We start from the raw sequence: 26,034 nt of genomic DNA, 5'->3' as shown, positions 1-26,034 counted from the left end.
CACTCCCGCTCAGCAGAGCCCCGGAGGCTCTGGCCAGGGCCACCAGGCAAGAAAGAGAAACACAAGGGGCCTGGATTGAAAGGGGAAAAGACAAACTATCCCTGGTCACAGATGACATGATCGTACACATAGAAAACTCTGAGAACTCCACCGAAAACCTGTTCGAGCTTCCTGCGGTCTGCACGTGCGCCCCCCAAGTCCACGTGTTGAAGTCCCAACCCCAAGAGGTGACGGTGTCAACAGGTGGCTGGGTCATGCGGGTGGGGCCCGCAGGAAGGGGGGCCGCGCCATCGTGGGAGAGCCCCCACGGAGCCCCCTGACCCCTTGTCGGCAGTCTGCACCCCAGGAGAGAGCCCTCCTTGTGCACTGTTGGTGGGGATAGTGGAAGGCTGTAGTTATTTCGTAGTTTGGCGATTCCTTACAGAGTTAAACAGAATGATGATGTGACTCGCAAGGCCGCTCCCAGGCGCTCCCCCAAAGGAGCCGGAAGCAAGGACTCGACCCGCATTCACGGCAGTCAGAAGGTGGCCCCACGTCCATCCACAGGTGACCGCGTACGAAAACGCGACGTATTCAATTAGCAATAATCGCGCCTCGGATAAACCTCATTGGCTACGATACTGCCACTGTGCAAAGCTAAACGCGACGTATTCAATTAGCAATAATCGCGCCTCGGATAAACCTCATTGGCTACGATACTGCCACTGTGCAAAGCTAAACGCGACGTATTCAATTAGCAATAATCGCGCCTCGGATAAACCTCATTGGCTACGATACTGCCACTGTGCAAAGCTAAACGCGACGTATTCAAACGGTGGGCTGTTACGGGGCTTCAAAAAGGTAGGGGATTCTGACACCTGCCAGCACGCGGAGCCTTGCAGACACGAAGCTCAGCTAACGAGCCAGACCCAGAGGGATAAATGGTGCAGATTGCACTCGCTTGGGCCCTGAATCGCCACATCCAAGACAGAGAGCAGACAGCGGGCGCCAGGGGCCGGGGCGGTGGCGGTGGGGTGGGGTGGGGTGGGAGTTGCGTGATGGACAGAGTCTCTTACAGGAAAGACCAAAGGTGATGGAGAGGGAGGTGGGGACGGCTGCGCCCCGCCCCACACAGAGCTGTCACTCTCTCTTGGCCCCTCCAAGGCCCCTATTACTGCCCCACATGGTCCTGTGTGCTGTTCTTTTTGTCCCAGCAGAATCCCCAGTGCCCAGGGCAGTACCACCCTGGGGCTCAGAATTTGCTAGAAGAAAGGAAGGAAGGAGGGAGGGAGGGAGGGAGGGAGGGAGGGAGGAAGGGAGGACACGGGCAAGGAAAGCGATCTCTGTGAAGACCAGGAAAAAGCAAGAGGAGAGGTTGAGGGCTCGTAGTCTCCCCCCAAGGCAGGGTGGGAGGAAGGGGCACAGTCCTTCTCAGAGTGGGGGTGGCTCCAGGGACCAGGATGCCCATCCCCGCACAGCCACCCCCCACCCCCAACGCTGTGACTTCTGACCCCTCCTGACCAGCAACCAGTCACCAGCTGGGCGGTCACAGCCACCTCTCTGTATCCCAAATGCCCAGCCCGGGGCCGGGGTGCTCGGTAATGTCTGTCGATGGACAAGCTGGAGGTCTGGGGGGCCGTGGTGGCCCAACGCGTCCTCCACCTGCTCTTTCTGGAGCAGGCTGACACCCTGAGTCTCGCTGGAAATACCCTGAGTGCACTGGGAGCAGGGACAAGGCCCAGCCATCCCAAGGCCCAGGAGAGAGTGGCTTGTCACCCACGTGTGGGGTCTGGGGTGCTTCCCGGCCTGGGCCTGCTCCCCACCTGGATCACCCAGCCTAGGGCTGTCAGGTTCTAGCCTGTTAGTCACAGCACTGGGCCCCTTAGCTATGGGGTGTAGACCAGCGCTGCCGGGACCCCCACGGTTCCCATCCGTTGTGGCCACACAGAGAGGTCTGGGGACCAGGAGGCAGCAGGTGTAAAAGGCCCCACTCCCAGGCCAATCCAGGGCAGGCTCTGAGCAGACCTAGAACCAGCCATGCCTGTGACTCCCCAGGGCCATGCCCCGATCCTCCTGGACCCTCCTCCTTGGTGCCCCGGCTGGAGCCGGGCACACCACCAGACTCAGTAAATGCCTGAGGCTTGATGCGTCCTGGGGCCCTCGTCCTCGGTCTGCACTGTGGGCGGTTGGGGAGGGGTGAGCTCACACATCCCTGTGTGCCCACCAAGCCCTTGAGCGACGTGCACCAGGCTGCGGGGCCGGGCTGGGGCAGTCGGCCTCTGGGTTCCGCACGGCCCCGTGGGGTCCGTGGGCGGGGAGAGGCCCTGCGAGCCCGAGGATGGACAGGCTTCTGGCGTGACCCCTGGGGGAGCCCTCCCGAGCCCCAGGAGGCCTGTCGTTCCCGGCAGCCCGCTCCCCTTCATTGTCTTCTGTCCTCGGCTCTCTCAAGTGTGAACAGGTAAACTGGTTGAGCAAACAGGCTGGGCTCCGAGGCACTGCATCCGGGATGTCTCAATCCCCACCCGCCTCTGCCCAGAGGACGGTGCTCGTGGGGAAGGACCAGGGCGGTATCCGGGCCACGCCGGCAGCCAGGTCTCTGCCTCGCTGGTCCGGTGCACTTCCCGAGTGCCTACTGTGTGCCAGCTGTGAACAGTGGGTGCGGCCCGTGCCTGCATGAAGCCCTCCTTCCGAGACGACAAACCTGAGGCCCTAAATAACTTACATTCGGGTCCTGAGTCCAAGGTGGCCCGGGTTGCTCACGTGTGTGGGGGGTGAGGACCGCCCCACACGGGGCTCACGGGGGCCCTCTGAAGGCTGCAGGGTGCTAGCTGAGTCGGGGGTGGGGGGCTGAGGATGTGCCAGCAGGGCACGGACTGAGAGGGGGACTCGGGGGAGCAGAGGGGGTCGGGCCACGAGGGTTCAGGCTGCGGGAGCCCCGGAGGTTGGCAGGGCCGTGCACGCAAGCGGGCCCCATGCCAGCCCCGACTGCAGGAGCTCTGATGTCAGGAAACTGCACCCTGCAGGTACAGGGGGTGCGCCCTGCTCTGGAGATGCCAGCAGCCAAATGAAAAGCAGATCCCGGGACCTCCGAGGCGAGCCTGCAGACATGCACAGCCTGGGCAGCGGGGCTCAGCCGTGTTGAGGGGTGGCAGCCGGGCACATGGTTGAGAGCTTTGAAGACAGCTTGCCCGCTGCCCCCAGCAGCTCTGCGTCTATGAATTAACCCTGAAAAGGCAGGTGCAGAGGACACAGGGTGCACCTCGCTGCTCACCACCCAAACCAATGGGGAAGCCGCCCCCACCCGCAGGGGCCCTGTGCTCCCCACCGGGGGCCGCCCCGCAAGGCACTCAGACGCGCTCAGGCTTGGGGTGAGGATGCCTAGAGTAAGACGCCTGGAGTGTGAGTCAGAGGGGACTGCGTGCCAGGCGAGCTGTTCACCGACCAGGGGAGAGGTTATCGTGTGACCCCCCCCCCGGCCCCCGCAGCCCAGCCGCACCAGCTGGGGAGCGGGGCCTTCGTGGTTCCCAGTCGGGGCAGTACTGGGGTTGAGACACCAGCCCCTGGTGTCCCATCAGCCCTGCTGGGGGCCCTCCAGGGGCACATCGGCGTGTGCGCGCATCGGCAGGGGCGCAGCCTGCCCTCAGGGGAGGGTCCTGGCGTGTCAGGGACCTGGGGAACAATAGCTTCCTTTGTGCCACCCCGCCTCAGGTCACCGAGCCAGCCTCAGGAGCGAGGTGAGGGTCAGACATGCCGGGGCAGGTGCTGGGCAAGAGCCAGCCTGGGTGTCCACTCTGTTTCTCCTTAAATCTGAACTTGGTGACAGAGATGTGCAGGGGGCACTGGTGAGCATGGCCAAGGTCTCTGGCACGGAGTCTCCCCCACCCCCAAGCTCTGCAGACCAGGGACCCCACCCTCCACGTGCAGCTGACCACAGCCCAGCTGAGCAGGAGCCCCAGGCCCCCAGCGATGACAGCCTCACATCGCTCCCCACCCCTCAGGGACCTGCCGTCAGCGCCCCGGGCTAGTGCCCCAGGCTGCCCGATGGTGGAGGCCTTGTCCCCTTCAGTCCTGCCTCTCAGCCTCAGCCAGGCTCTGGGGCCGGGGGGCTCAACGTGGGGACTGAGTGTGTGGGCGTGCTGAACACCTCCCCACTGTGTGAGTGAGGCAGGACCAGGGAGGCCCAGGCAGCCGGCCCCTCTCCGATTCTCAGAAGCTGTGGGGTGGGATGGGGGGGGTGGGCAGGGGTCCTGTGAATCTGGGGCCCACAGCCACAAATCCTTCCTCCTCCAGGCCTCTTTCCTGCCTCGGCCCCTCCCCAAGAGCAAACACACGTGGCCGGCTCGGGGGAAAGGACGGAGCCCTGCGTTGCCCAGGAGCTGGGCTTGGGGCCAAGACTTCTTGCTATATAAGCCCCAGGGCCCCCAGGGAGCGAGCACCGGGGCCCTCTGCCTCTCTGCCACCGGCCCGCCACTGTGCCAGCCCCCAGGATGGGTGCCCCGAGCGGGTGCCTGGCGCTGGCCTGGGCCCTTGTGGCCCTGCTCTCGGTGCAGAGGACAGGTAAGACCGAAGACCGGCTCCCTCTCTGCCGCAGACAGGCCTCCGCAGGCCACCGCCCGGGGTTTCTCCTGCCTGAAATGGATAGGGCGGCCCCCGCCCCGTGTGTCTTCAGGGGGGTCCCCAGGCTCTCGGTCTGCACCCAGGAGAAGCTGGGTCCTCTGGGCAAGCCACCAAGAGGGTCTGGGGGTGTGGGCCGGGTGAGGGGCCCAAGGCTGGCACCTCTCAGGTCCCTGTGAGGGCGACAGCCGTCAGGGTAGTTCCTGGAGCGGCTCCGAAATCCCTCCTCAAATCAGGGTTGGAACAGCTGACAGGTGATGAGCCCGCGGACCCATGTCAGACACTTCGCACCTCACCTGCCGCGAGGCTCTTCCCAGCCCGCCAGCCCGCCTCTCCTCTGCCTCTCCTCTGCCGTAGGCCCGGGCTCTCAGCATCAGGGGGAAGCACCCGCAGCCCTAATACTTTCTGTCAATATGAAAGATACGGCCTCAGGGGCTGCCTGGGTGACGCCCGGCAGGGCTGGCCTAGAGCCCCGGCCACCGCGGCCCCGGCCCTGAGCTCTGCTCCCACAAGGCCTCCTCCCTGGGCCCCAGCCGGGCTCGGGGGTCCGGGCAGGTGGACACCGGCCTGAGCTCTCTCCATCTGTGGTGGGGCGGGGGGGGGTGCTGGTCTCCCAGAGCCCCTGCCCCAAGCCGCCTCCCAGCAGGGCTGGGAGGTGGGGACTTCCCCGCAGCAGCTCCCGCTGGGCGGCCACGTACCCCAGCCTGCTGTGCTCTTCGGGTGCCTGTCTGCTGGTTTGCGAAGCCGGGGCCCCTACTCAGCCGGCTCCTCCGGGCTCCTCTGGGCCGCGCTGGCCTCAGACCAGGTGCCCGGACACTGGGCCTCCCCAGCGAGCCGCCTCAGCCTCCACCCGCTCCTCTCTGGGGGGCCGATCCCATTAGGGGCAGGCAAAAGAGGTCTGAGACGAGGGGGCTCACGTCAGAGGGTGCGCTGTCGACCACAGCGTTGGGGGGGGGCAGTTGGCAGCGGGCATTTTCCTGGCTGGGCAACGGAGCCCGGGTCTCGCGAGGCCACCGGCCCCGAGTGGAGCCACTTCTCGTAGAAACCGGCCCCGGACGGGGATGGGGGTGCAGGGTTCGCTGCACCTGCGGGAAAACCCCTGGTTTCTGACTGTGGGGCGCGGCCCGTGGGGCAGGGGTGGACAGAGGCAGCAGCTGCGGGAGGGGCCTTCCGAAGGAAAGCTCGTTGCCCCGCCAGTGCCCGCGGCTTGCGTGCGTCCGAGGTCCCCGCTGGGAAGGACGGACAGGAAGCTGTGGCGGTGGCCTCACCGGACCCCTTGCCGAGCTGGCCCCACCAGGGACACGGGGACGTCGGGGGCCCGACACCCACTCCCCGACAAGGCTCAGTGTTAGGCCGAGTGTGCAGACCCCCCGCAGACGGAAGGAAGCAGTACAGTGCCCGTGCGGAGGGGTGCCCCAGCCTGAGCCCGGCAGAGGGGCCAGGGAGGGCTCCCCGCTGCTCCCCAAGGCAGCGAGGGGCTGTGGGGGCCGGGCCGCTGGGGGCGAGCACCTGGGCGTAGCCATGGTCGGGCCGACGGAGGAAGCCCTGCCTGCAGGCGGTGGGCACACAGGCCACCCGGGCAGCCATCCCGGGACCCAGGCCTCCAGGCCCGCCCCCACCATGATGGATGGTTCTAGCTCGAATCTCACTCTGGTCTTGGGTTTCTGCTAAGTCACGCCCAGAAGCCTCCCTGACTGCGTGTGTCCTTCTCCCCAACAAAACTGGTCTTTGTCCTTCTCCAGGGGACTCCTGGGATGGGGCCGAACCCTCTTCTAGGGTGGCCAGGGTCAACGGGCCAACGCCTTTTCCTGATTCCATTCTCCTGCCCTGAGCCAGCAGCTGCCGGGTCATGGCCAGATGAGGCAGCACTCTGGATTCGTAGATGGGAGAGCGGGAGTCAGGGCAAGGCCACCAGATGCAGCTCCCTGTGGGAACCCCCATCCCTGCGGAGGCCACGACAGCTACCACGTAGACTGGTGGGGAGGCTAGACCCTGTCACGTGGCCACCACCCTGAAGCCTGCCCAGGAAGGGATGGCAAATGTCCAGCTTCTCACTGACTCCCGTCCCCTTTCCCTGCAGAGACCCAGGGCAGCACGGAGCCTGCTGTGAACAGTCGGAGGGTGGACGTTGGTATGCGGCCTGGGTTCTGGGCGCCGAGGCCTCCCGAGCAACAGAAGAGGCTGGGCTTGGGGTGGGCCGGGGATCTGGACAGGGGAGGGGGGACAGACCCCTTTCTACAGGAGCCACATGTCACACAGAGACCTTTCTGGATCCCACCTGCCCACAAGAAGGGATCGCAGAGGGGATGGGCCAAAGAAAGCTAAGGCACAGAGCAAAGAGGCCAAAATGCTCACACATGTGCACACACGGTCATGTACTTGGACACATGCGCGCGCGCACACACACACACACACACACACAGTAAAGCCCAGGCCAGCAGTGTGTCCTGGGTGGATGGGGAGGGTTCGGGAGGGGACAGCCCTAGTCCTGGGGCTCCCTGGGCTGAGTCAGGGCGGCTGCTGCCCCAGGCCGGCCTGTGAGGAGGATAGAGGTCCCGGGAAGGAGTGTCCCCGGCCATTCCCTGTCTGGCCACATTTCTAGTGTAACCCAGCCCTCACTCTGCAGCTCGGAGCATGACCATCATCCCACCCATCACCGTCTTCCCCACCATGAGCTGTGAGTGGATGCTGCCCACTGCTGATGGGGCGGGGGCTTGTCCCTCTGGGGGCTGACGCCGGGGTGGTATGGGCAGCTGGATGGCCTTGGGCCTGGCTGGGAGCGCTCCCTGTGGACAGTGGTGGGGGCCGACCCCGGATGCTGGGGCAGGGCTCTCAGCCCTCCTGGCTGCCCTCTGAGCTCCCCGTCCCCAACCCGGAAAAGGCTACCCGTGGGTGGCTGGGCGAGGCCTGTGGCACCTGCCGGGGCCTCACCACGCTCTCCCCACAGCCCTGAACGCCGCGCACAACGGGAGGGTGTGCAGCACCTGGGGCGACTTCCACTATAAGACCTTCGACGGGGACGTCTTCCGCTTCCCGGGCCTGTGCAACTACGTCCTCTCCATGCACTGCGGGGCCGCCTACGAGGACTTCAACGTCCAGGTCCGCCGCGGCCTGGCCGGCTCCAGGCCTACCATCACCCACATCATCCTCAAGACCCAGGGGCTGGTGCTGGAGGCCTCCAACGGCTCGATCCTCATCAACGGGCAGCGGTGAGCCTGGTCCGGGCTGGGGAAGGGCCGGGCCTCTGGGGTGGGTTCTGGGCTCAGGGCTGCTGGGGGGTGCCACACCCAGCTGTGCACCCTGGCCCTGGGAGGACCAGAAATTTCCACCCCAGGGAGGAGCTGCCCTACAGCCGCGCCGGCGTCCTGGTAGAGGAGAGCAGTGTCTACATCAAGGTTGACGTCCGGCTGGTGCTAACCTTCCTGTGGAACAGAGAGGAAGCCGCCCTGGTGAGGACGCCCCCACCTGTCCGCCCCCCCCCCCCCAACTGGGGACAGCCTCCCAGAGGCTGGAGCTGCCTCTCTTCTGCCCCCAGCTGGAGCTGGACCCCAAGTACGCCAACCAGACGTGTGGTCTGTGTGGGGACTTCAACGGACTCCGGGCCGTCAACGAGTTCTATGCCCATAGTGAGTGCCCCCTGGGGCAGCAGGAAGCTGAGGGCTGGCTTGTCCTGAGGAGGCCTGGAGGGGGCAGCCTTGGGGTGGCCTTACCCAGGCTCTGGGTGGAGAGCAAATCGGGGTGGGGGCAATACTCAAGCCAGCGACGCCCCAGAGAGGTTTCGGGTGCCCTGGGCACGGGCAAGGGTCCCCAGGCAGCCATCCCCTGCACTGGCCCCACGGTCCCTCAGCACCCTGACCCCAGCATCTCTCCACAGACGCCAGGCTGACCCCTCTCCAGTTTGGAAATCTCCAGAAGCTGGATGGGCCCACAGAGCAATGCCAGGACCCCCTACCTTCCCCCGCCAACAACTGCACGGATAGGGTGAGCGCCTCTCTGGGGCCCGGCCTGCCCCCAGCCCCTGCTCTCCCAGGATGGTCATCTCAGGCTTCCTGGGCTGGGCCCTGAGGCATCCGGGCGGAGGGTCTCCAAGCCCCGGGCGGGCAGGGGACACGGCTTCCACCTCGGAGACACCGTCTGAGCTTCCACCTACCAAACGAATGTTCTACGTGTGCGGGCCGTGGGCTACGCGTGTGCCCACCCATGTATGCGAATACGTGTCCACACGTAGGCGGTCCGTGGTGGGCACTTAGGAGCCCAGCTGAAGAAGCCCCACGCGGGAGCGGGGAGGTCTCCACGGGCAGAAGCGGCCTGGAAGCTCCAGGAGGCCCAAACCAACAGAATCTCCCGCAGAGCCTCAAGTCAGGATGTGGAGCCCAGGCCCAGCCGCCTGGGGGGCAAGGGCAGGGGTGCTGGGGGAAGAAAAGGGGTTCATCGGTGGGCACACAGGTGCCCTCGTTTCCCGCCTCTCTTTGCATCGCACCTTTCCTGGGTGCTCACACCGTGGGCAGATGTGGCCTGGAGCCCCGAGCGGGTGGGTGGAGTCCACGGTCCCGGGTCACTCCCAGAGCCAAGCCGAGCCCTGCACCCAGCAAGTTCACTGTGGTTAAAGAGAAGGACGGGTGGGTGGACGGACAGATGGAGAGACGAAAGGAACCTCAAGGGGGGGAGGGGGCCCCCGGCCTGGACCCCCCACAAGCACCGAGAGCGGAGGGTGCCACACCCCTGTGCTCCCCAGGAGGGCATCTGCCACCGCACCCTGTTGGGCCCGGCCTTCTCGGAGTGCAACACGCTGGTGGACCCTGCCGTGTACGTGGCCGCCTGCACCCAGGATCTGTGCCGCTGCCCGGACTGCCCGTGTGCCACCTTCGCCGAGTACTCCCGCCAGTGCGCCCATGCAGGGGGACAGCCCCAGAACTGGAGGGGCCCTGACCTCTGCCGTGAGTGCCCCCTGGCCGGGGCCAGCACCAGGCCCCACGCCCACACTGGGTCCCGGTGGGGAGGGGACGAGGGCCAGGACATCTGGCATCTGGCTGGGGACCCAGGGCAAGTGGAGTCATTTGGGGGTCCTACAGCGAGAGGGTGGGCAGGGGGACAGAAGGGAGTGTGGGGGGCCCAGAGGGAGGACCCGGCCTTGGTACAGCCCAGGTGGGCACAGGAGGGCCGCCTCACCCAGAAGACAGTGGGAGCTAGGAGCAGGGAGGCCCAGCCTCCCAAGACGAGGGGCTCCCCGGCTCAGCTGTGACCTCGGGGGGCCCTTGACGACACGGGAAAGGTTGGGAGCAGCCGCCTGCCCCTCGCCCGGGTGGCTTTCCGGGGCCCAAGCGCTGCCTCCCCCCACAGCCTGGACCTGCCCCCTCAACACACAGCAGCGGGAATGCGGCTCGCCCTGCACGGACACCTGCTCCAACCCGGAGCGCTCCCAGCTCTGCGAGGACCACTGTGTGGATGGCTGCTTCTGCCCCCCAGGCAGGTCCTCCTGGCCCTCGGGGACTGTCCCCCAGCCAGGCCCTCTGCCCCCAACCCGACCCCCCCGCCGGCTGCCTCCAGTCACTGTGTTGCCAACACCCGACCCAGCCCGCTCACAACCCCCTGCCCCCTGCTGTCTGCAGGCACGGTGCTGGATGACGTCACCCACACGGGCTGCCTGCCCCTAGAACAGTGTCCGTGCACCCACGGCGGCCACACCTACGCCCCGGGGGCCTCCTTCACCACCAGCTGCAGCTCCTGGTATGCCTCCTGGCTGCCCCTGCCCTTGGTGGGGGTGCATGGGAGGGGATCTACCTCCCCCACACCACGCTTCCTCTGTTCATGGCCTCCTTTCCCAGCACCTGCTCTGGGGGGCTGTGGCAATGCCAGAACCTTCCGTGCCCTGGCACCTGCTCCGTCCAGGGAGGGTCCCACATCTCCACCTACGATGAGAGACTCTACGATGTGCATGGGGACTGCAGCTACGTCCTGTCCAAGGTACGGTCGCAGTCCCCACTTGCTGGGCCTGTCCTGGGACTCTCAGGCCTCCCTGCCCCTGGGAAGGGTCCTGTGATGGCCATCAGAGTAGGTGAAGCCCCCCCCCCGGTCCCTTCCTGGGGTCCCATCCCCAAAGGGAAGCCCCTAGGCTCACATTCGCGGGGCCAAGGGGCTCCCAGGCCCCGAGATGAGCTGCCTGCCTGGAGGTGGCCCCAGGGGCCAGCCTCCACCCCACACGCACGGTCCTGGGAACAGGGGCGCCACACACGAACACGCAGCCCCCTCCCTGCCCGCGCTCGGGAGTGGCTGACCCCCAGCGCCCTGGTGGGCCTTGCCCTGTCAGAAATGTGCAGGCAACGGCTTCACTGTGCTGGCTGAGCTGCGGAAATGTGGCCTGACGGACAACGAGAACTGCCTCAAAATGGTGACGCTCAGCGTGAACGGCGGGGACACGGTGGGTGAGGGTCCCGCTGGGAAAGGGGGTGGGGACAGGGTGGAGGTCTTGGTCTGACGTTAGGGGCCAGGGGTCCCCTCCCGGCTCTGGCTCTGCTGGGCTGGCCCCTGGGGAGTGCTCCCCGGCCGGGCAGGCTCCTCCCCCAGCTGACCTGGCCGCTTCCTCTCACCAGATCATCCAGATCCAGGCCAGTGGCGGGGTATTCATGAACTCCGTGCACACGCGGCTGCCCGTGTCAGCAGGTACGCGGTCTGGGACAGCTGGGCCGCACTGCAGCCAGGTGGTCTGCTCCCAAGGCTGGTTCTCTGTGGCCCGGGGCAGTTCCGGAATATCCCATGGTTGGTTTCTCATCTGCATGTGGGATGTCAATGCTCCCCCCTCGGCTACCGTGGGGACCGGGGCCGAACTCACTTGGGGCGCAGCCTCTCGGGGATCACGAGTGGTCACTGCCAATACCACCTGCAGAGGAGCTCCGCCCACCCCTGGGTCCCGGAGCGGTGGCGCGGGCCCACCAGATGCCTGGATCCTCCCAGGCCATCCCGAGGGGACCCTCCCCGCTTCCTGGCTGTCCCAGGAGCAAGGGGGCTCCGTCTGGCCAGGCCTGGCCCCCACGCAGACTCTGACTCCGTCCCCACCCCCCGGCAGCCAACATCACCATCTTCAGGCCTACGTCCTTCTTCGTCCTGGTGCACACGGGCCTCGGGCTGCAGCTGCAGGTTCAGCTGGTGCCCCTCATGCAGGTGTTCCTCAGGCTGGACCCCTCCTATCACGGACAGATGTGCGGTGAGGCTCCGCCGATGGGCCGGGAGGGGGCTGGTGCCCGGACTCAGCTCCAGGCCGCGGGCAGGACGGGAAGAGTCTGGCAGGAGGTGAAAGTTGGGAGGCGGCTGCTCCCAGGGCACAGTGGAGACTCCTGCACCGGCCGAGGGCACCCCGAATGTGATGTGTGGCCCTAGGGAGGGCACTTGGGGGGATGGAGAGCAAGCCGTGTTGCCCTTATGAGGTCAGGCTTTGCACAGCGGCTGATCCCCATCGGGGCTCACCTACGGATGGCTCTGGAACCACTCCTGGGATGGGGATTCGGGGCTGGTCCGCCGTGTGGTGGTTTCTAGAGGAGAGCAGGAGCCAGGGAGCAAGCCCCCCCGGATGGCCAGGCTGGACGCCCTGCTAATGCCCCATCCCTGGGCCCCGGCCCCCAGGCCTGTGCGGGAACTTCAACCAGAACCAGGCCGATGACTTCCGGACCCTCAGCGGCGTGGTGGAGGGCACGGCCGCCGCCTTCGCCAATACCTGGAAGACCCAGGCCGCCTGCCCCAATGTCAAGAACAGCTTCGAGGACCCCTGCTCCCTCAGCGTGGAGAACGGTACTCCCACCCCCCGGGGGCTTTCTGTTTACGAGGGCTGGGCTGGGAGCCAAGACCTCCCATCTCACCAGGCCCTGGGGGACCCCTGGTGTCCGGGTGTGCATGGCCTGGGGTGAAATCGGGCAGGCCACAGTGCTCAGAGCCTGTTTCGAGGAGGAGCACCTTCCTGCCCCCTCAGCACGGTGGGCAAGCCCCAAATCCCAGCTCAGCTCTCTGGGGGCCGTGGGGCCCCCCAGGGCCTGTGTGCAGGAGCGCAGGCAGCCAGAGGGGGCGGGTGAGGGGGAGGAGGTGTGTGGGTGCCCGTCAGCCAGCCTCCCCCCGCACCCTTGTCCCAGAGAACTACGCCCAGCACTGGTGCTCCCTGCTGACCGACCCTGCCGGAGCCTTCTCGCCCTGTCACTCTGTCCTCAACCCTGCACCCTTCCACTCGGTGAGACCCCTGCCCCACCTGGAGCCGCCCCCTACCCCTTAGCCTCCCCTTGGTGGTCTCCTATCTCGAGGACCACTCACAGCACGGTGGGCTGGTCGGTCAGTCCTACCCGGGGCTGCCCATCACTGTCGGGGTGTTTGTGGCCACGGACCAGCTCACCAAAAACTAGAAATATTGATTCTGTTCCGGTCCTAGAAGCCAGAAGCCCCAAATCAAGCTGTGGGCAGGGCCATGCTCCCTCCTAAGGCTACAGAGAAGGTCCTTCCTGCCTCTCCCAGCTTCTCGGGGCTCCAGGTGTCCCTGGGCTTGTGGCCATGTCACCCCAACCTCTGCCTCCCTGGTCACACGGCCTTGGCCCCTCCCCTGTGTCTGTGTCCAAATTTCCTCTTTAAGGACACCAGTCATGCTGGATCGGGGACCATCCCCATGACCTCGTCTTAATAACATCTGCAAAGACCCTGTTTGCAATAAGCTCATTTTCTCAGGCCCCATGGGTTAGGGTTTCCATGTATCCTTCACAACACTTGGCTCATGGGCCACTTTCCCAGAAGCTCAAAGCCCTAAAATGCACCATCAGGAGCATCTCCAGGTGGAAAGCCCAGGCCCACCTCTGCCTGGGCAGATGGCACCCTCTTCACCCCACCTGTGTCCCCCACATGCAGCACAACCCGTGACGTACGTGGGACGTGGCTGACCCTGGCCCTGTCCTGTGGCGCTCCCTCCTGACCCTGACCATAGCCTGGTCTCACGCCTTCTTGCTGCCCCCTGACCGGGCCTCTGCAGTCGCTTAGCGTGCGGTGTGCCCCTCCTGGGGGCCGCTTTCCGCCCATCTGTGCCAAGGGGCCTCCTTGGGGTGGACCTCCCAGTCCAGGCAGGGGTCCCAGGAAGAATCCACGGGAAGAGGAGGGGCCTTGGTGGGCTGGGGTTCCTGACGGTCCCCAATGGCCCCATCCCCAGCACTGCATGTTCGACACGTGTAACTGTCAGAAGAGCGAGGACTGTCTGTGTGCGGCCCTGTCCTCCTACGTGCACGCCTGTGCCGCCAAGGGGGTGCTGCTCAGAGGCTGGAGGGACGGCGTGTGCAGTGAGTGTCCCCGAGCCACTCTGGCTGCACCAGGTGGGGGCAGGGGGGCTGGGGATCCTGGGGGCAGCCACCCCCCACCCACATGTTCTCAGCCAGAGCTTCTGGCTTCCTCGGTTGGGCCAACCAAGGACCTTGTGGTCCCACCATCCCTGGGTGTCAGAGGGGAAACTGAGTCTTGGGCTGCTTAAACACCAGTTTGGAGGGGGCCATCCAGCCACTGACTTGAACGCTGCCCCTCCCCCAGCCAAGTATGTGAGCAGCTGCCCCAAGTCCCAGAACTACAGCTATGTGGTGGCCGGCTGCCAGCCCACCTGCCGCGCTCTGAGCCAGGTCGACGTCACCTGCGGCGTCACCTTCGTGCCTGTGGACGGCTGCATCTGCCCCTCGGGCACCTTCCTGGATGACTCGGGTGCCTGCGTGTCCGCTGAGGCCTGTCCCTGCTACTTCCGTGGCTCTGCAGTGGCCCCGGGGGAGGTGGTGCATGACGACAGCGTGGTGTGGTAAGGGGCCAGCTGGGCCCATGCCCCCCCCCCCACATCACTGTGCCCCATCCCAGGAGAGCGAGGGTCTCGGTCACCCTGTTTCACACGCAAAGATGTCTGGGTGTCTCCCAGAGGATTTTGAAACACAAAGGTGCTCCCTGGGGAGGGAAGTTTGCCCCTCCCCCCACACCCCTTAGTCCTGCTGTAAAGAGGTAGCCCTCCCTTGGCCTCCAGAGGGTTCTGAGGGTCCAAGGCCCAGGGAGGGCGTGTGCATTGCACAGGACGGTTTTCTCTCCGCGCCGGGGGAGGGGTGCCCCCAGCCGGGCGGAGATCTGGGTGAGGTCTGTGGGGTGGTGGGTGGGCAGTGGGTCCAGAGAGGGTCGTCTGTCTCTCACAGCTCGTGCGTGGGTGGGAAGCTGAGTTGCCTGGGAGCAGCGGAGCACAGGAGCTCAGGTACGGCCTCTGGGCAGCGCCGCGAGGGAGGGGCTTCCGCGGGCCCCGGGCGGGGGGAGGGGCCCCTCCCAGCCCAGCCCCGCCTCCTCCGCAGGGTGCGCGGCCCCCATGGTGTACCTGGACTGTCGCAACGTCTCCGCCGGCGCGCCCGGGGCCGAGTGTCTCAGGAGCTGCCACACGCTCGACGTGGACTGTGTGAGTGGCCGGGAGGGCACGGCGAGGGCGCTGCCCGAGGGCGTCCCCGGGCACAGCGGGTGACCGGCACTGACCTGTGCCGGTCCACAGTTCAGCACTCACTGCGTGTCCGGCTGCGTCTGCCCCCCGGGGCTGGTGTCGGACGGGAGCGGAGGCTGCGTGGCGGAGGAGGACTGTCCTTGTCTGCACAACGAGGCCGCCTACAAGCCCGGGGAGACCATCAGGGTCGACTGTAACACCTGGTAGGTCGGGGCTACTCCGCAGGGGGCGGGGCAGGGCCGAGGCCTGACATTGCCCCCGCCCCCCCCGCCCCCCGCCCCCGGGAAAGCCCTGGGGTGTGCCCTTCGTCCTTGGACGGTGCCCCAGGGGCCAGGCCTAGCCGTGGCCGGCCGGTCAGAGCCGACCCCAGGGGCTCCGGCCCCGCCGCACTCCAGGCGCCAAGGGCTTCAGAAGCCCAGAGACAGGAGTGCCGCAGGCAGGCAGGTGGCAGGCGGCGACTGCCTGAGCTCGCCGCGTCACTTAACCCCTCCGGAGAGTGGGGCGGGGCGGCCCCCGTGACCTGGCCGTCGCCTGTCCTCGCCTCGCAGCACGTGCAGGAGCCGCAGGTGGGAATGCAGCAGCAAGGCCTGCCTGGGCACCTGCGTGGCCTACGGGGACGGCCACTTCATCACCTTCGATGGCGAGCGCTACAGCTTTGAAGGAAGTTGCGAGTACACGCTGGCGCAGGTACGCCTGGCCCCCTCTCTGCCCCCGCCTACCCGGCCTCCTAGCCCCGCCCCTCGCCCCGGCCACGCCCCCACTCGTCCTCCTCGTCCCACCCTCCTCGCCCTCCCCCCTCTCGTCCCCGCCCCTCGCCCCGCCCTTCTCATCTCGGCCACGCCCCCTCTCGTCCTCGCCCCGCCCTCCTCGTCCCACCCTCCTCGCCCCTCACCTCACCCTCCTCATCCTCGCCCCGCCCCCCTCGCCCCCCGCCCCGCCCTCTTCGTCCCGGCCACGCCCACCGTCCTCGTCCCACCCTCCTCGTCCTCGTCCCGCCCTCCTCGTCCCGGCCACGCCCCCTCTCGTCTTCTTCGTGCCAGCCCCCCCCGCCCCGCCCTCGTCATCCCCGCCCCACCCCTGCTCCCGCCCTCCTACGCCCCCCACACCCTCCTCGTCCCCGTCCCCGCCTCTCGCCCCGTCAACCTCGCCCCACCCCCGCCTCCTCATCCCTGCCCATCGCCCCGTCCTCCTCCCCCCCCTCCCCTCCCGTCCTCTTCGTCCCCGTCCCCCGCCCCCTCGCCCGGCCTGCTCCCGCAGCCTGACCCCTCCCTGTCCCAGGACTACTGTGGGGGCAATGGCACCGGCACCACAAACGGGACTTTCCGCGTCGTCACCGAAAACGTCCCCTGTGGGACCACGGGTGTCACCTGCTCTAAGGCCATCAAGCTCTTCCTGGAGGTGAGAGCCCCCAGGAACCTTCTCCCTCCCTCTGCCCTCCAGCTGACAGTCCTGGGGCAACCTGAACAAATGACCACAGCCTGGACCCGAAACCAGAGAAATTCATTCTCTTGGTTGTGACGCCAGGACTCCACCATGCAGGTGTCCCAGGGCTGAGACCCCCCCCCCCCAGCTCCTGGGCTCCACCGCCCCTCCCCCACCTGTCTGCCCCTCTCTTCTCCCACACGGACACCTGTGGTTGGACTGAGGCTCGCCCTAAGTCCCAGATGAGCTCATCCGTCGCTGACACCTGCAAAGACCCTCCTTCCAAATAAGGTCACATTCACGGGTTTCAGGGGTCAGGATGTGGACACACCTTTTTGGGGGCCTGCGTTCAGCCCACCACATCAGGGTGCCCAGTTCCAGCAGAGGGAGGTCAGAGTTCACTGGGCAGAGAGGCGCACTGCTGGAGGGGGACGTCTCCCCCACAGGGTGGTGAGAGCATGAGCAGGGTCGCCTCACTCAGAGGCCAGCGAGTTGGGGTGGCCAGTCCTGCAGACTCCCTCTGGGACCCGTGCACCCCTGCTTACCGTGGCCCTGGCTTTCTATGCGGCCTCCCAGCCCAGTCGGCTTGGCCTCTCGCCTGGTGTTTGCTGACGGTCAGGAGCCCACCAGCCCTGTGCCGAGGGCCCCTGAGTACCTGTGGCCCCCGGGCTGGCCCCTCCATCCCGGCTGCCACCACCTCCGTGTGCCCCTCTGCAGAACTATGAGCTGATCCTGCGTGAGGGCACCCACAAGGTGGTGCAGAGGGGGCCGGGCGGAGACCTGCCGTACAAGGTCCGGTACACGGGCGTCTACCTGACTGTCGAGACCCGCAGCGGCATGGTGGTGTCCTGGGACCGAAAGACCAGCGTGTTCATCCGACTACAGCAGGGCTACAAGGTGAGAGTGGGCGGGCTGGGGACCCCCTCTGGCAGGGACAGATCTGGCCCAGAAGGGACTGTCTGGCCGCTGACAATCCACGGAGGGCTGGGGCCAGTCCACTCACAATGCCAACTTCTGAAAAGGCAGGTGTTGAGACCCAAGGGACCGATTGACAGAGTCCTGGTTAGAAAGCCATTCTCTGCTCTCTGGTCCCCCCACGCCCACCGGGCCTGCTGCCCACCTGCCCACCTGTTCATCTGGCTGCCCACCTGCCCGCTTGCCATAGGACCCACTGTGCACCCCACCCGCCTGCAGGTTCCCAGGGCACTCCCTGGGGACACCAGGCGTCAGGCAGTCACCCCTGGGCTATGCGCCGCTCCCTCGGGCTGCCTCCTGCAGCCCCAACACCCATGCTGCCTACCCCCCCACCCCGCTCCGTGTGCAGGGCCGGGTCTGCGGGCTGTGCGGGAACTTTGACGACAACGCCGTCAATGACTTCACCACGCGGAGCCAGTCCGTGGTGGGCAACGCCCTGGAGTTTGGCAACAGCTGGAAATTCTCCCCGTCCTGCGCCGACGCCCCGGCCCCCAGGGACGCCTGCGCCGCCAACCCGCACCGCAAGTCCTGGGCCCAGAAGCAGTGCAGTGTCCTCAACAGCGCCACCTTCGCCGCCTGCCATTCTCAGGTGGGCTGTGCAAAGTGGGCGCTCTGGCCTCGGGGGCTGGAGGGTCGGGCTGCCTCCTTCCCTCCTGGTCAGGGCTGGGTCTGGCCTGGGCCTCTGAGCTCGGTCTTGATGTGGGTGCACACCAGGTGGGAGGTCCAAACGGTGTGCTCCAAGTCCTGCCCAGGGGTCCCGACCCGATCATCCCACAGCTTTCCTTGACCCCTCAGGCCCATTCCCCTAGAAGCTGGGTTGTGAGCCATACAGACCCCCGGTGTCACCTCCCTGTCCTACCCACATTCCCTGGCCTGCCGGGCTTCACCAGTACTGAGGACTGGGGTCGGCCTTGGAGACTCTTCCCCAAAGTCCTTCCTGTGACTTTAATGAGAACTCGAGTTCTCGTCACTCACGAGCACGGTCTCACGATCCAGGACGTGACGCGCAGGCCGCTTAGGAGGAAACGGTCTGGTGGCAAACATGTCTTGGGTTCACTCTGGGCTCTGCTGCTCAAGGGAGGAGTGTGGTTGGGGGCCCGCCCCCTCACCCCGAGGAGACAGGCAGGGTCACGACACAGCTACGGGGAGGGCTGTCTGTAGTTGAGTGTGATGTGAGCAGAGGTGAGGGGTGAGGAGCACAGAGGGGCAGGCTGGCCGGGGCGCGGGTGAAGGTGCCCAGGTGGTGGGAGTCACGGGTCTCAGACCGCAGATGTGGGAAGCCAGGATCAGATGGTCCCTCTGCTGGGGTAGGGCTGGCGGTCCCCTGACTGGCTGTCGAGCAGACCAACCACCCTCTGTCCCAGGTCGACTCCACCAAGTATTACGAGGCCTGCGTGGGCGACACGTGTGCCTGTGACTCTGGGGGCGACTGTGAGTGCCTCTGCACGGCCGTGGCCGCCTACGCCCAGGCCTGCCGCGACGTGGGCGTGTGCGTGTCCTGGCGGACCCCGGACATCTGCCGTGAGTTCACGGGATGTGTCATCGGGGCAGGGCGGGCCCGCGGGCCCCCACCCCAGGGAGGGACACACTGCGCGGTTAAGGCTGGTCGCCCGCGGAGGGGGACGGCGGGTGTCGGAAAGGAACGTGAAATGGGGAGGGGTGTCACCGATGGACAGACGGGAGAATGTTCCGGAACCCAGAGGGGTCAGTAGAGCCCTGCTCCCTGACCCTGCCCACTTAGAACCTGGCCGGAGGGGAGCGTAGTGGGCAGCCGCTCCGGCCGGAGTCTCCCACCCTGACAGGCGGCACCCCCGAGGAGCCAGGGGACCCGCGGCTGCGTCCGGTCACGGGCATTTGGGGCCCACACCCCCCGAGGCCCCATGCGGGAGGCACAGGGGAAGGACGGGGCTTGGTCGAAGGTCGGGGTGCAGGGGGAGCCCGGCCGGCCGCCGGGTGGCCCTGGAGGCCGTCGTTGCCAGGGCGGCGCCCCGCCTGGGGCCGCTGGTGGCTCGCTCTGGCCGGAGCCGGCCCGCTGAGTCGGCCGCCTCACCCGCAGCCTTGTTCTGCGACTACTACAACCGCGAGGGCCAGTGCGAGTGGCACTACCAGCCGTGCGGCGCGCCCTGCATGAGGACCTGCCGGAACCCGAGCGGCCGCTGCCTGACCGACCTGCCGGGCCTGGAAGGTGAGGGCAGGGTCGTGCGTGGGTGGCGGGCTGGCCGCCCCGGGGCAGCAGCCACCACCTGGCCACGAGGGTGAGTCTCCTGCCCGCCCCGCCCCTGCCCAGGCTGCTACCCAAAGTGCCCGCCCAGCGAGCCGTTCTTCAACGAGGACCAGATGAAGTGCGTGGCCCAGTGCGGCTGCTACGATGAGGACGGGAACTACCACGACGTGGGCGCGAGGGTCCCCACGGCAGAGAACTGCCAGAGCTGGTGAGTGGGCGGGGGAGCCGGGGCGGGGGCTGCCGGCCCAGTGGGGCTGGCCCTCAGCTCTCTCCTCTCCCCTCCCTAGTGAATGCACGGCTGGCGGCCTCCAGTGCACGCACAGCCTCGAAGGTAAGGGTGAGGGGTGCCATGCGGGGCTAGGGACTGGGGGCTGGGGTCTCCAAGTCAGCCCTGCGCCTACCCTGTCTGCCAGCCTGCACCTGCACCTACGAGGGCAGGACCTACCATTTCGAGGACGTCATCTACAACACGACCGACGGGCTCGGTGCCTGTTTGATCGCCATCTGTGGAAACAATGGGACCATCATTCGGAGGGCTGTGGAATGTCCCGGAACCCCGTCCACGACACCCTTCACCTTCACCACCACCGTGACACCCCTCTCCACAACAGGTAAGCCTGGAGGACGCCCTGCCGGTCCTGCCTCCCTCTCCCAAACCCCGGAGTCTGGGCAACAGTCTGGGTGGTGAGGGAACACCAAGTGGCAGGTCAGTGCAGGCATCCTGGGCGTGAGGGACGGCCTGGGTCACCTCTCCTCCTGGGCACGGCTGGCGGGCATGCAGAGGAGGCTGATGAGTTTCCTGCCTCCCACCCACAGGCTCAGTCCCCACCTCCTCCACCGTGTGTGTGCGAGAAGTGTGCTATTGGTCCGGCTGGCATGACAGCAGCCATCCAGAGCCTGGCCTGGCAGGTGGAGACTTTGAGACGTTTGTGAACCTGAGGCAGAGGGGCCATGAGGTCTGCCCAGCCCCAGTGGCCATTGAGTGCCGGGCACAGAAATTCCCCCACATCCCGCTGCAGCTCCTGGGCCAGAAAGTGGAGTGTGACGTGGCCCGGGGGCTGACTTGCCTCAACGGTGAGCAGAGCCACCAGCTATGCTATAACTATGAGCTGCAAGTCCTCTGCTGTGACCACGTGCCCTGTGGCACCTCCCCTGGTGCCACCACCCAGCAGCCACTGGTCAGCTCCCTGTCTGGCCCCACCTTCCAGTCCACGGTGGCCTCCACCCTCCAGTCCACGGGGGCCCCCACCGTCCAGTCCACGGGGGCCCCCACCGTCCAGTCCACGCGGGCCCCCACCGTCGAGTCCACGGGGGCCCCCACCGTCCAGTCCACGCGGGCCCCCACCGTCCAGTCCACGGGGGCCCCCACCGTCCAGTCCACGCGGGCCCCCACCGTCCTGTCCACGGGGGCCCCCACCGTCCAGTCCACGCGGGCCCCCACCGTCCAGTCCACGGCGGCCCCCACCGTCCAGTCCACGGGGGCCCCCACCGTCCAGTCCACGCGGGCCCCCACCGTCCAGTCCACGGCGGCCCCCACCCTCCAGTCCACGCTGGCCCCCACCGTCCAGTCCTCGCGGGCCCCCACCGTCCAGTCCACGGAGGCCACAACCACGACAGGGACCCGGACACTAAGCAGCTCCTCGGCCTCGGCCACCACCGCCTGTCAGCCCCGGTGTCGGTGGACAGAGTGGTTCGATGAGGACTACCCCAAGTCCGAGGAGGCCGGGGGGGACGTTGAGTCGTATGACAAGATCAGGAGGGCGGGAGGGGCCGTGTGCAAGCAGCCGGAGGACATCGAGTGCCAGGCCGAGATCTTCCCCGGCAGGAGCCCCGCGGAGCTGGGCCAGCACGTGCACTGCGACCCCAGCTTCGGCCTGGTGTGCAGGAACGAGGAGCAGGCGGGCCTGTTCAAGATGTGCTACAACTACAGGATCCGTGTGCTCTGCTGCAGCCGCGACCACTGCGCAGGGCCCACCGCCACCGCCGCCACCACCGCCGGGCCGTGGACTCGGACGAGCCCGCAGGGGACCCCGTGGCGCCCCTCGACGGGACCCACCCCGGTGTCAGGGACGACACCCATCCACGTGGCTCCCACCGTCACCAGAGCAGCGGGCGCAACCGGCACCGGCACCGTCAGCCCACCGTCCACAGAGACGACCACGCCAATGACAAAGACGTCGCCGGGAACCCCGGGAACCGGGCCCACCACCGGCCAGGGCACGACCGGCTGTCAGCCCCAGTGCGAGTGGACAGACTGGTTTGACGTGGACTTCCCGACCTCAGGGGTGGAGGGCGGGGACATGGAGACCTTCGACAACATCAGGGCCGCCGGGGGCAAGCTGTGCCGGGAGCCCAAGGACGTACAGTGCCGGGCAGAGAGCTACCCCGAGGTCAGCATCGACCAGATCGGGCAGGTGATCAGCTGCAGCCTGCAGACAGGGCTGGTCTGTAGGAACGCGGACCAGAAGGGCCAGTTCAACATGTGCTTCAACTATAACGTCCGGGCGCTCTGCTGCCAGCCCTCCCCCCACTGCCCCACCTCCGCGGCCCCCAGCACCAGCAGCACTGCTGCTGGGGCTGTGACGTCACCGGGACCAGGGGCCTCCACCAGAGAAGTGACCCGGTCCCAGGCCTTTTCCCCCAGGAACACAGCGATGGTCACTGTCCCCACCTCCCAGACAGGTCCCTCCTCCCCCGGGACCACCCAGACCCTTCCTCCTTTGTCTGGGACGACCCAGATCCTTCCTTCTTCCCCCAGGACCACCCAGACCCCTCCTTCTTCTGGAACCACCTGGAGGGTCACTGTCCCCACCTCCCAGACAGTTCCTTCCTCCCCCTGGACCACCCAGACCCTTCCCCCTTCCTCTGGGATCACCTGGAGGGTCACTGTCCCCACCTCCCAGACAGGTCCCTCCTCCCCCGGGACCACCCAGACCCTTCCTCCTTTGTCTGGGACCACCCAGATCCTTCCTTATTCCCCCAGGACCACCCAGACCCTTTCCCCTTCTTCTGGGACCACCTGGAGGGCCACTGCCCCCACCTCCCAGCCAGGTCCCTCCTCCCCCCAAACCACCCAGAGACTCTCTGTGGCCACCGGCCAGACGCTTCCTCCCTCTGCCAGGATCACAGAGAGGGTCTCCGGCCCCAGCCCCTCTCTCTCTCCGGGCATCCCCACGATGACCAGCAAGCCCACCTCAGTCCACGTACCCACCACGGTCCCTGTGGTGACCTCCAGTGGGCAGACCACCTCCTGGTCCCGGCCCAGCAGGTCCACCTCCAGGACCACACCGCTCTCCACAGCCCCACAGTCCGGCTCCACCAGGCACACGCTGGCCCCCATATCCTCCCCGGGCTGCAGGCCACGGTGCGCGTGGACAGACTGGTTCGATGAGGACTACCCCATACCGGGCCCCAACGGCGGGGACTTCGAGACCTTCGCGGTCTGGCGCTTGGCCGGGCACGTCTTCTGTGACCGGCCCCGGGACATCGAGTGCCGATCAGAGAAGGTGCCCGATGTGCCCCTGGAGGAGGTGGGGCAGGTGGTCCAGTGCAACGTGAGCTTTGGGCTGGTGTGTCGCAACCGCGAGCAGCCGGGGCCCCTGCCCTACTGCCACAACTTCCACGCGCGACTGCTCTGCTGTGAGGACTACAGCCACTGTGCCAGCTCTGTGGTCCCTGAGCCCACCAGCAGCAGCAGCAGCAGCAGCACAGGACAAAGGTCATCGCAGGTTCCTGGGCCACAGACGACAGCCACGTACCCCTCCTCCTCTGCCACCACCCAGAGGGTCACTGTCCCCACCACCCAGACCCTTCCTCCTTCCTCTGGGACCACCCAGACACTTCCTTCTTCCCCTGGGACCACCAAAACCCTTCCTCCTTCCTCTGGGATCACCCAGACCCTTCCTTCTTCCCCTGGGGCCACCAAAACACTTCCTCCTTCCTCTGGGACCACCCAGACCCTTCCTTCTTCCCCTGGGACCACCAAAACCCTTCCTCCTTCCTCTGGGACCACCCAGACCCCTCCTCCTTCCTCTGGGACCACCCAGACCCTTTTTACTTCCCCTGGGACCACCCAGAGCCTTTCTGTTTCCTCTGGGACCACCCAGATCATTCCTTCCTCCCAAAGGACCACCCAGAGGGTCTCTTTCCCCACCTCCCAGCCGGGTCCCTCCTCCCCTCGGACCACCCAGACCCTTCCTCCTTTGTCTGGGACGACCCAGATCCTTCCTTCTTCCTCCAGGACCACCCAGACCCCTCCTTCTTCTGGAACCACCTGGAAGGTCACTGTCCCCACATCCCAGACAGTTCCTTCCTCCCCCTGGACCACCCAGACCCTTCATCCTTCCTCTGGGATCACCCAGAGGGTCACTGTCCCCACCTCCCAGCCAGGTCCCTCCTCCCCCCAGACCACCCAGAGACTCTCTGTGGCCACCGGCCAGACGCTTCCTCCCTCTGCCAGGATCATAGAGAGGGTCTCCAGCCCCAGCCCCTCTCTCTCTCCGGGCATCCCCACGACGACCAGCAAGCCCACCTCAGTCCACGTACCCACCACGGTCCCTGTGGTGACCTCCAGTGGGCAGACCACCCCCTGGTCCCGGCCCAGCAGGCCCACCTCCAGGACCACGCCGCTCTCCACAGCCCCACAGTCCGGCTCCACCAGGCACACGCTGGCCCCCACATCCTCCCCGGGCTGCAGGCCACGGTGCGCGTGGACAGACTGGTTTGATGAGGACTACCCCATACCGGGCCCCAACGGCGGGGACTTCGAGACCTTCGCGGTCTGGCGCTTGGCCGGGCACGTCTTCTGTGACCGGCCCCGGGACATCGAGTGCCGATCAGAGAAGGTGCCCGATGTGCCCCTGGAGGAGGTGGGGCAGGTGGTCCAGTGCAACGTGAGCTTTGGGCTGGTGTGTCGCAACCGCGAGCAGCCGGGGCCCCTGCCCTACTGCCACAACTTCCACGCGCGACTGCTCTGCTGTGAGGACTACAGCCACTGCGCCACCACCCCCGCCACCACTGCGGCCCTGTCCCTGGAGACCTCCCTGTCCCCGGAGACCTCCCGTACCTCGGCGATGCCCACCACCACGCCCACCACTGTCTCCCGCTCCCCGCCCAGCACCCGGGTCAGTGCGTCCCCGACGTGGCGCACCGAGACCTCGTCCGGCCTCCCCGGCACCGTGCCCAGCACCGCCGGGGCCACCTCCAGCACCAGGACCTCCCTACCGCCCCCCACGACCGAGGCCACCAGCTCCCCGCCGAGCACCGCCCTGGGCTCCTCCACAGTCGCCTCCACGGCCACGTCACCAGCAGTCGGGTCCACGGCCTGTGAGCCTCGCTGTGCCTGGACGGATTGGCTAGACGAGAGCTATCCGGTGCCAGGGGCCTCTGGTGGGGACTTTGAGACGTATGCCAACATCCGGGCGGCCGGCAAAGCCATCTGCAAGCGGCCCCTGGACCTGGAGTGTCGGGCCGAGCTGCTGCCCGACGTGCCCCTGCAGGAGCTGGGCCAGGTGGTGCAGTGCAGGCTGGGCAAGGGTCTGGTGTGCCACAATCGTGACCAGGTTGGCCGGTTCAAGATGTGCCTCAACTACCACATCCGCGTGCTCTGCTGTGACGACTACAGCCACTGTCCCAGCACCCTGGCCACGACTACGATGACCCCCCGGGCCACCAGCCCGGGTCCGCCCCCCACACTGGCTGCCAGTACCACCGTCTGGTCCCCAACGACCCCCAGTCTTACAGCGCCCAGCACGGGCCACACCGCGGCCACCTCCCCGTGCCAGCCCGCCTGCCGCTGGACGGGCTGGCTGGACAGTGACCAGCCCCTGCCCGGCCGCTTCGGGGGCGACATTGAGACCTACTACCACATCCAGGACACGGGCGGCCAGCTCTGCGCGGATCCCGAGGCCATCGAGTGCCAGGCCGTCCTCTTCCCGGATGTGCCCTTGGAGCAGCTGGGCCAGGTGCTACGATGTGACGTCAACTACGGACTCATCTGCAGGAACAACCGGCAGAGAGGAGGCCAGACTTGCCTCAACTACCACATCCGTGTGCTCTGCTGTGACGACTACAGCCACTGTGCCAGCTCTGCGGTCCCTGAGCCCACCAGCAGCAGCAGCAGCAGCACAGGACAAAGGTCATCGCAGGTTCCTGGGCCACAGACGACGGCCACGCACCCCTCCTCCCCTGCCACCACCCGGAGGGTCACTGTCCCCACCACCCAGACCGTTCCTTCTTCCCCTGGGACCATCCAGACCCCTCCTCCTTCCTCTGGGACGACCCAGACCCTTCCTTCTTCCTCTGGGACCACCCAGACCCTTCCTTCTTCCCCTGGGACCAACCAGACCCTTTTTAC

General features: G+C 66.7%; 1 protein-coding gene and 2 non-coding genes across 3 annotated transcripts in view; 1 reads left to right on the top strand and 2 right to left on the bottom strand.

Annotated features, from left to right (window-relative positions):
- Window positions 1-502: 502 nt before the first annotated feature.
- LOC125147336 (U4 spliceosomal RNA) lies at window positions 503-638 on the bottom strand. Its single transcript, XR_007145152.1, has one exon. It is a non-coding gene; the product is annotated as a U4 spliceosomal RNA (small nuclear RNA).
- Window positions 639-658: 20 nt separating this feature from the next.
- Window positions 659-794, bottom strand: LOC125147339 (U4 spliceosomal RNA). Its single transcript, XR_007145153.1, has one exon. It is a non-coding gene; the product is annotated as a U4 spliceosomal RNA (small nuclear RNA).
- A 3,634-nt stretch (window positions 795-4,428) lies between these two features.
- The window catches only part of MUC5B (mucin 5B, oligomeric mucus/gel-forming), a 34,991-nt gene continuing 13,385 nt past the window's right edge, over window positions 4,429-26,034 (top strand). Inside the window, exons 1-34 of the mRNA XM_047823317.1 lie at window positions 4,429-4,536; window positions 6,674-6,724; window positions 7,220-7,270; window positions 7,541-7,802; window positions 7,928-8,042; window positions 8,129-8,219; window positions 8,468-8,574; window positions 9,329-9,530; window positions 9,934-10,059; window positions 10,203-10,320; window positions 10,419-10,557; window positions 10,901-11,011; window positions 11,184-11,253; window positions 11,657-11,794; window positions 12,211-12,375; window positions 12,711-12,805; window positions 13,763-13,889; window positions 14,134-14,389; window positions 14,769-14,824; window positions 14,919-15,019; window positions 15,110-15,261; window positions 15,607-15,745; window positions 16,337-16,456; window positions 17,198-17,377; window positions 17,805-18,044; window positions 18,820-18,976; window positions 19,512-19,640; window positions 19,743-19,887; window positions 19,967-20,010; window positions 20,093-20,314; window positions 20,502-21,006; window positions 21,316-22,586; window positions 22,731-23,407; window positions 23,840-25,815. Coding sequence (XP_047679273.1) covers window positions 4,467-4,536; window positions 6,674-6,724; window positions 7,220-7,270; window positions 7,541-7,802; window positions 7,928-8,042; window positions 8,129-8,219; window positions 8,468-8,574; window positions 9,329-9,530; window positions 9,934-10,059; window positions 10,203-10,320; window positions 10,419-10,557; window positions 10,901-11,011; window positions 11,184-11,253; window positions 11,657-11,794; window positions 12,211-12,375; window positions 12,711-12,805; window positions 13,763-13,889; window positions 14,134-14,389; window positions 14,769-14,824; window positions 14,919-15,019; window positions 15,110-15,261; window positions 15,607-15,745; window positions 16,337-16,456; window positions 17,198-17,377; window positions 17,805-18,044; window positions 18,820-18,976; window positions 19,512-19,640; window positions 19,743-19,887; window positions 19,967-20,010; window positions 20,093-20,314; window positions 20,502-21,006; window positions 21,316-22,586; window positions 22,731-23,407; window positions 23,840-25,815 — 8,408 coding nt within the window. The 5' untranslated portion in view covers window positions 4,429-4,466. The remainder of the gene's footprint in view (window positions 4,537-6,673; window positions 6,725-7,219; window positions 7,271-7,540; window positions 7,803-7,927; window positions 8,043-8,128; window positions 8,220-8,467; window positions 8,575-9,328; window positions 9,531-9,933; window positions 10,060-10,202; window positions 10,321-10,418; window positions 10,558-10,900; window positions 11,012-11,183; window positions 11,254-11,656; window positions 11,795-12,210; window positions 12,376-12,710; window positions 12,806-13,762; window positions 13,890-14,133; window positions 14,390-14,768; window positions 14,825-14,918; window positions 15,020-15,109; window positions 15,262-15,606; window positions 15,746-16,336; window positions 16,457-17,197; window positions 17,378-17,804; window positions 18,045-18,819; window positions 18,977-19,511; window positions 19,641-19,742; window positions 19,888-19,966; window positions 20,011-20,092; window positions 20,315-20,501; window positions 21,007-21,315; window positions 22,587-22,730; window positions 23,408-23,839; window positions 25,816-26,034) is intronic.

This window comes from Prionailurus viverrinus, chromosome D1, assembly GCF_022837055.1.
Source record: "Prionailurus viverrinus isolate Anna chromosome D1, UM_Priviv_1.0, whole genome shotgun sequence".
Taxonomy (NCBI): domain Eukaryota; kingdom Metazoa; phylum Chordata; class Mammalia; order Carnivora; family Felidae; genus Prionailurus; species Prionailurus viverrinus.
The sequence above is the reverse complement of the archived record's forward strand: the minus strand, read 5'-3'. Positions and strand labels throughout refer to the sequence as shown.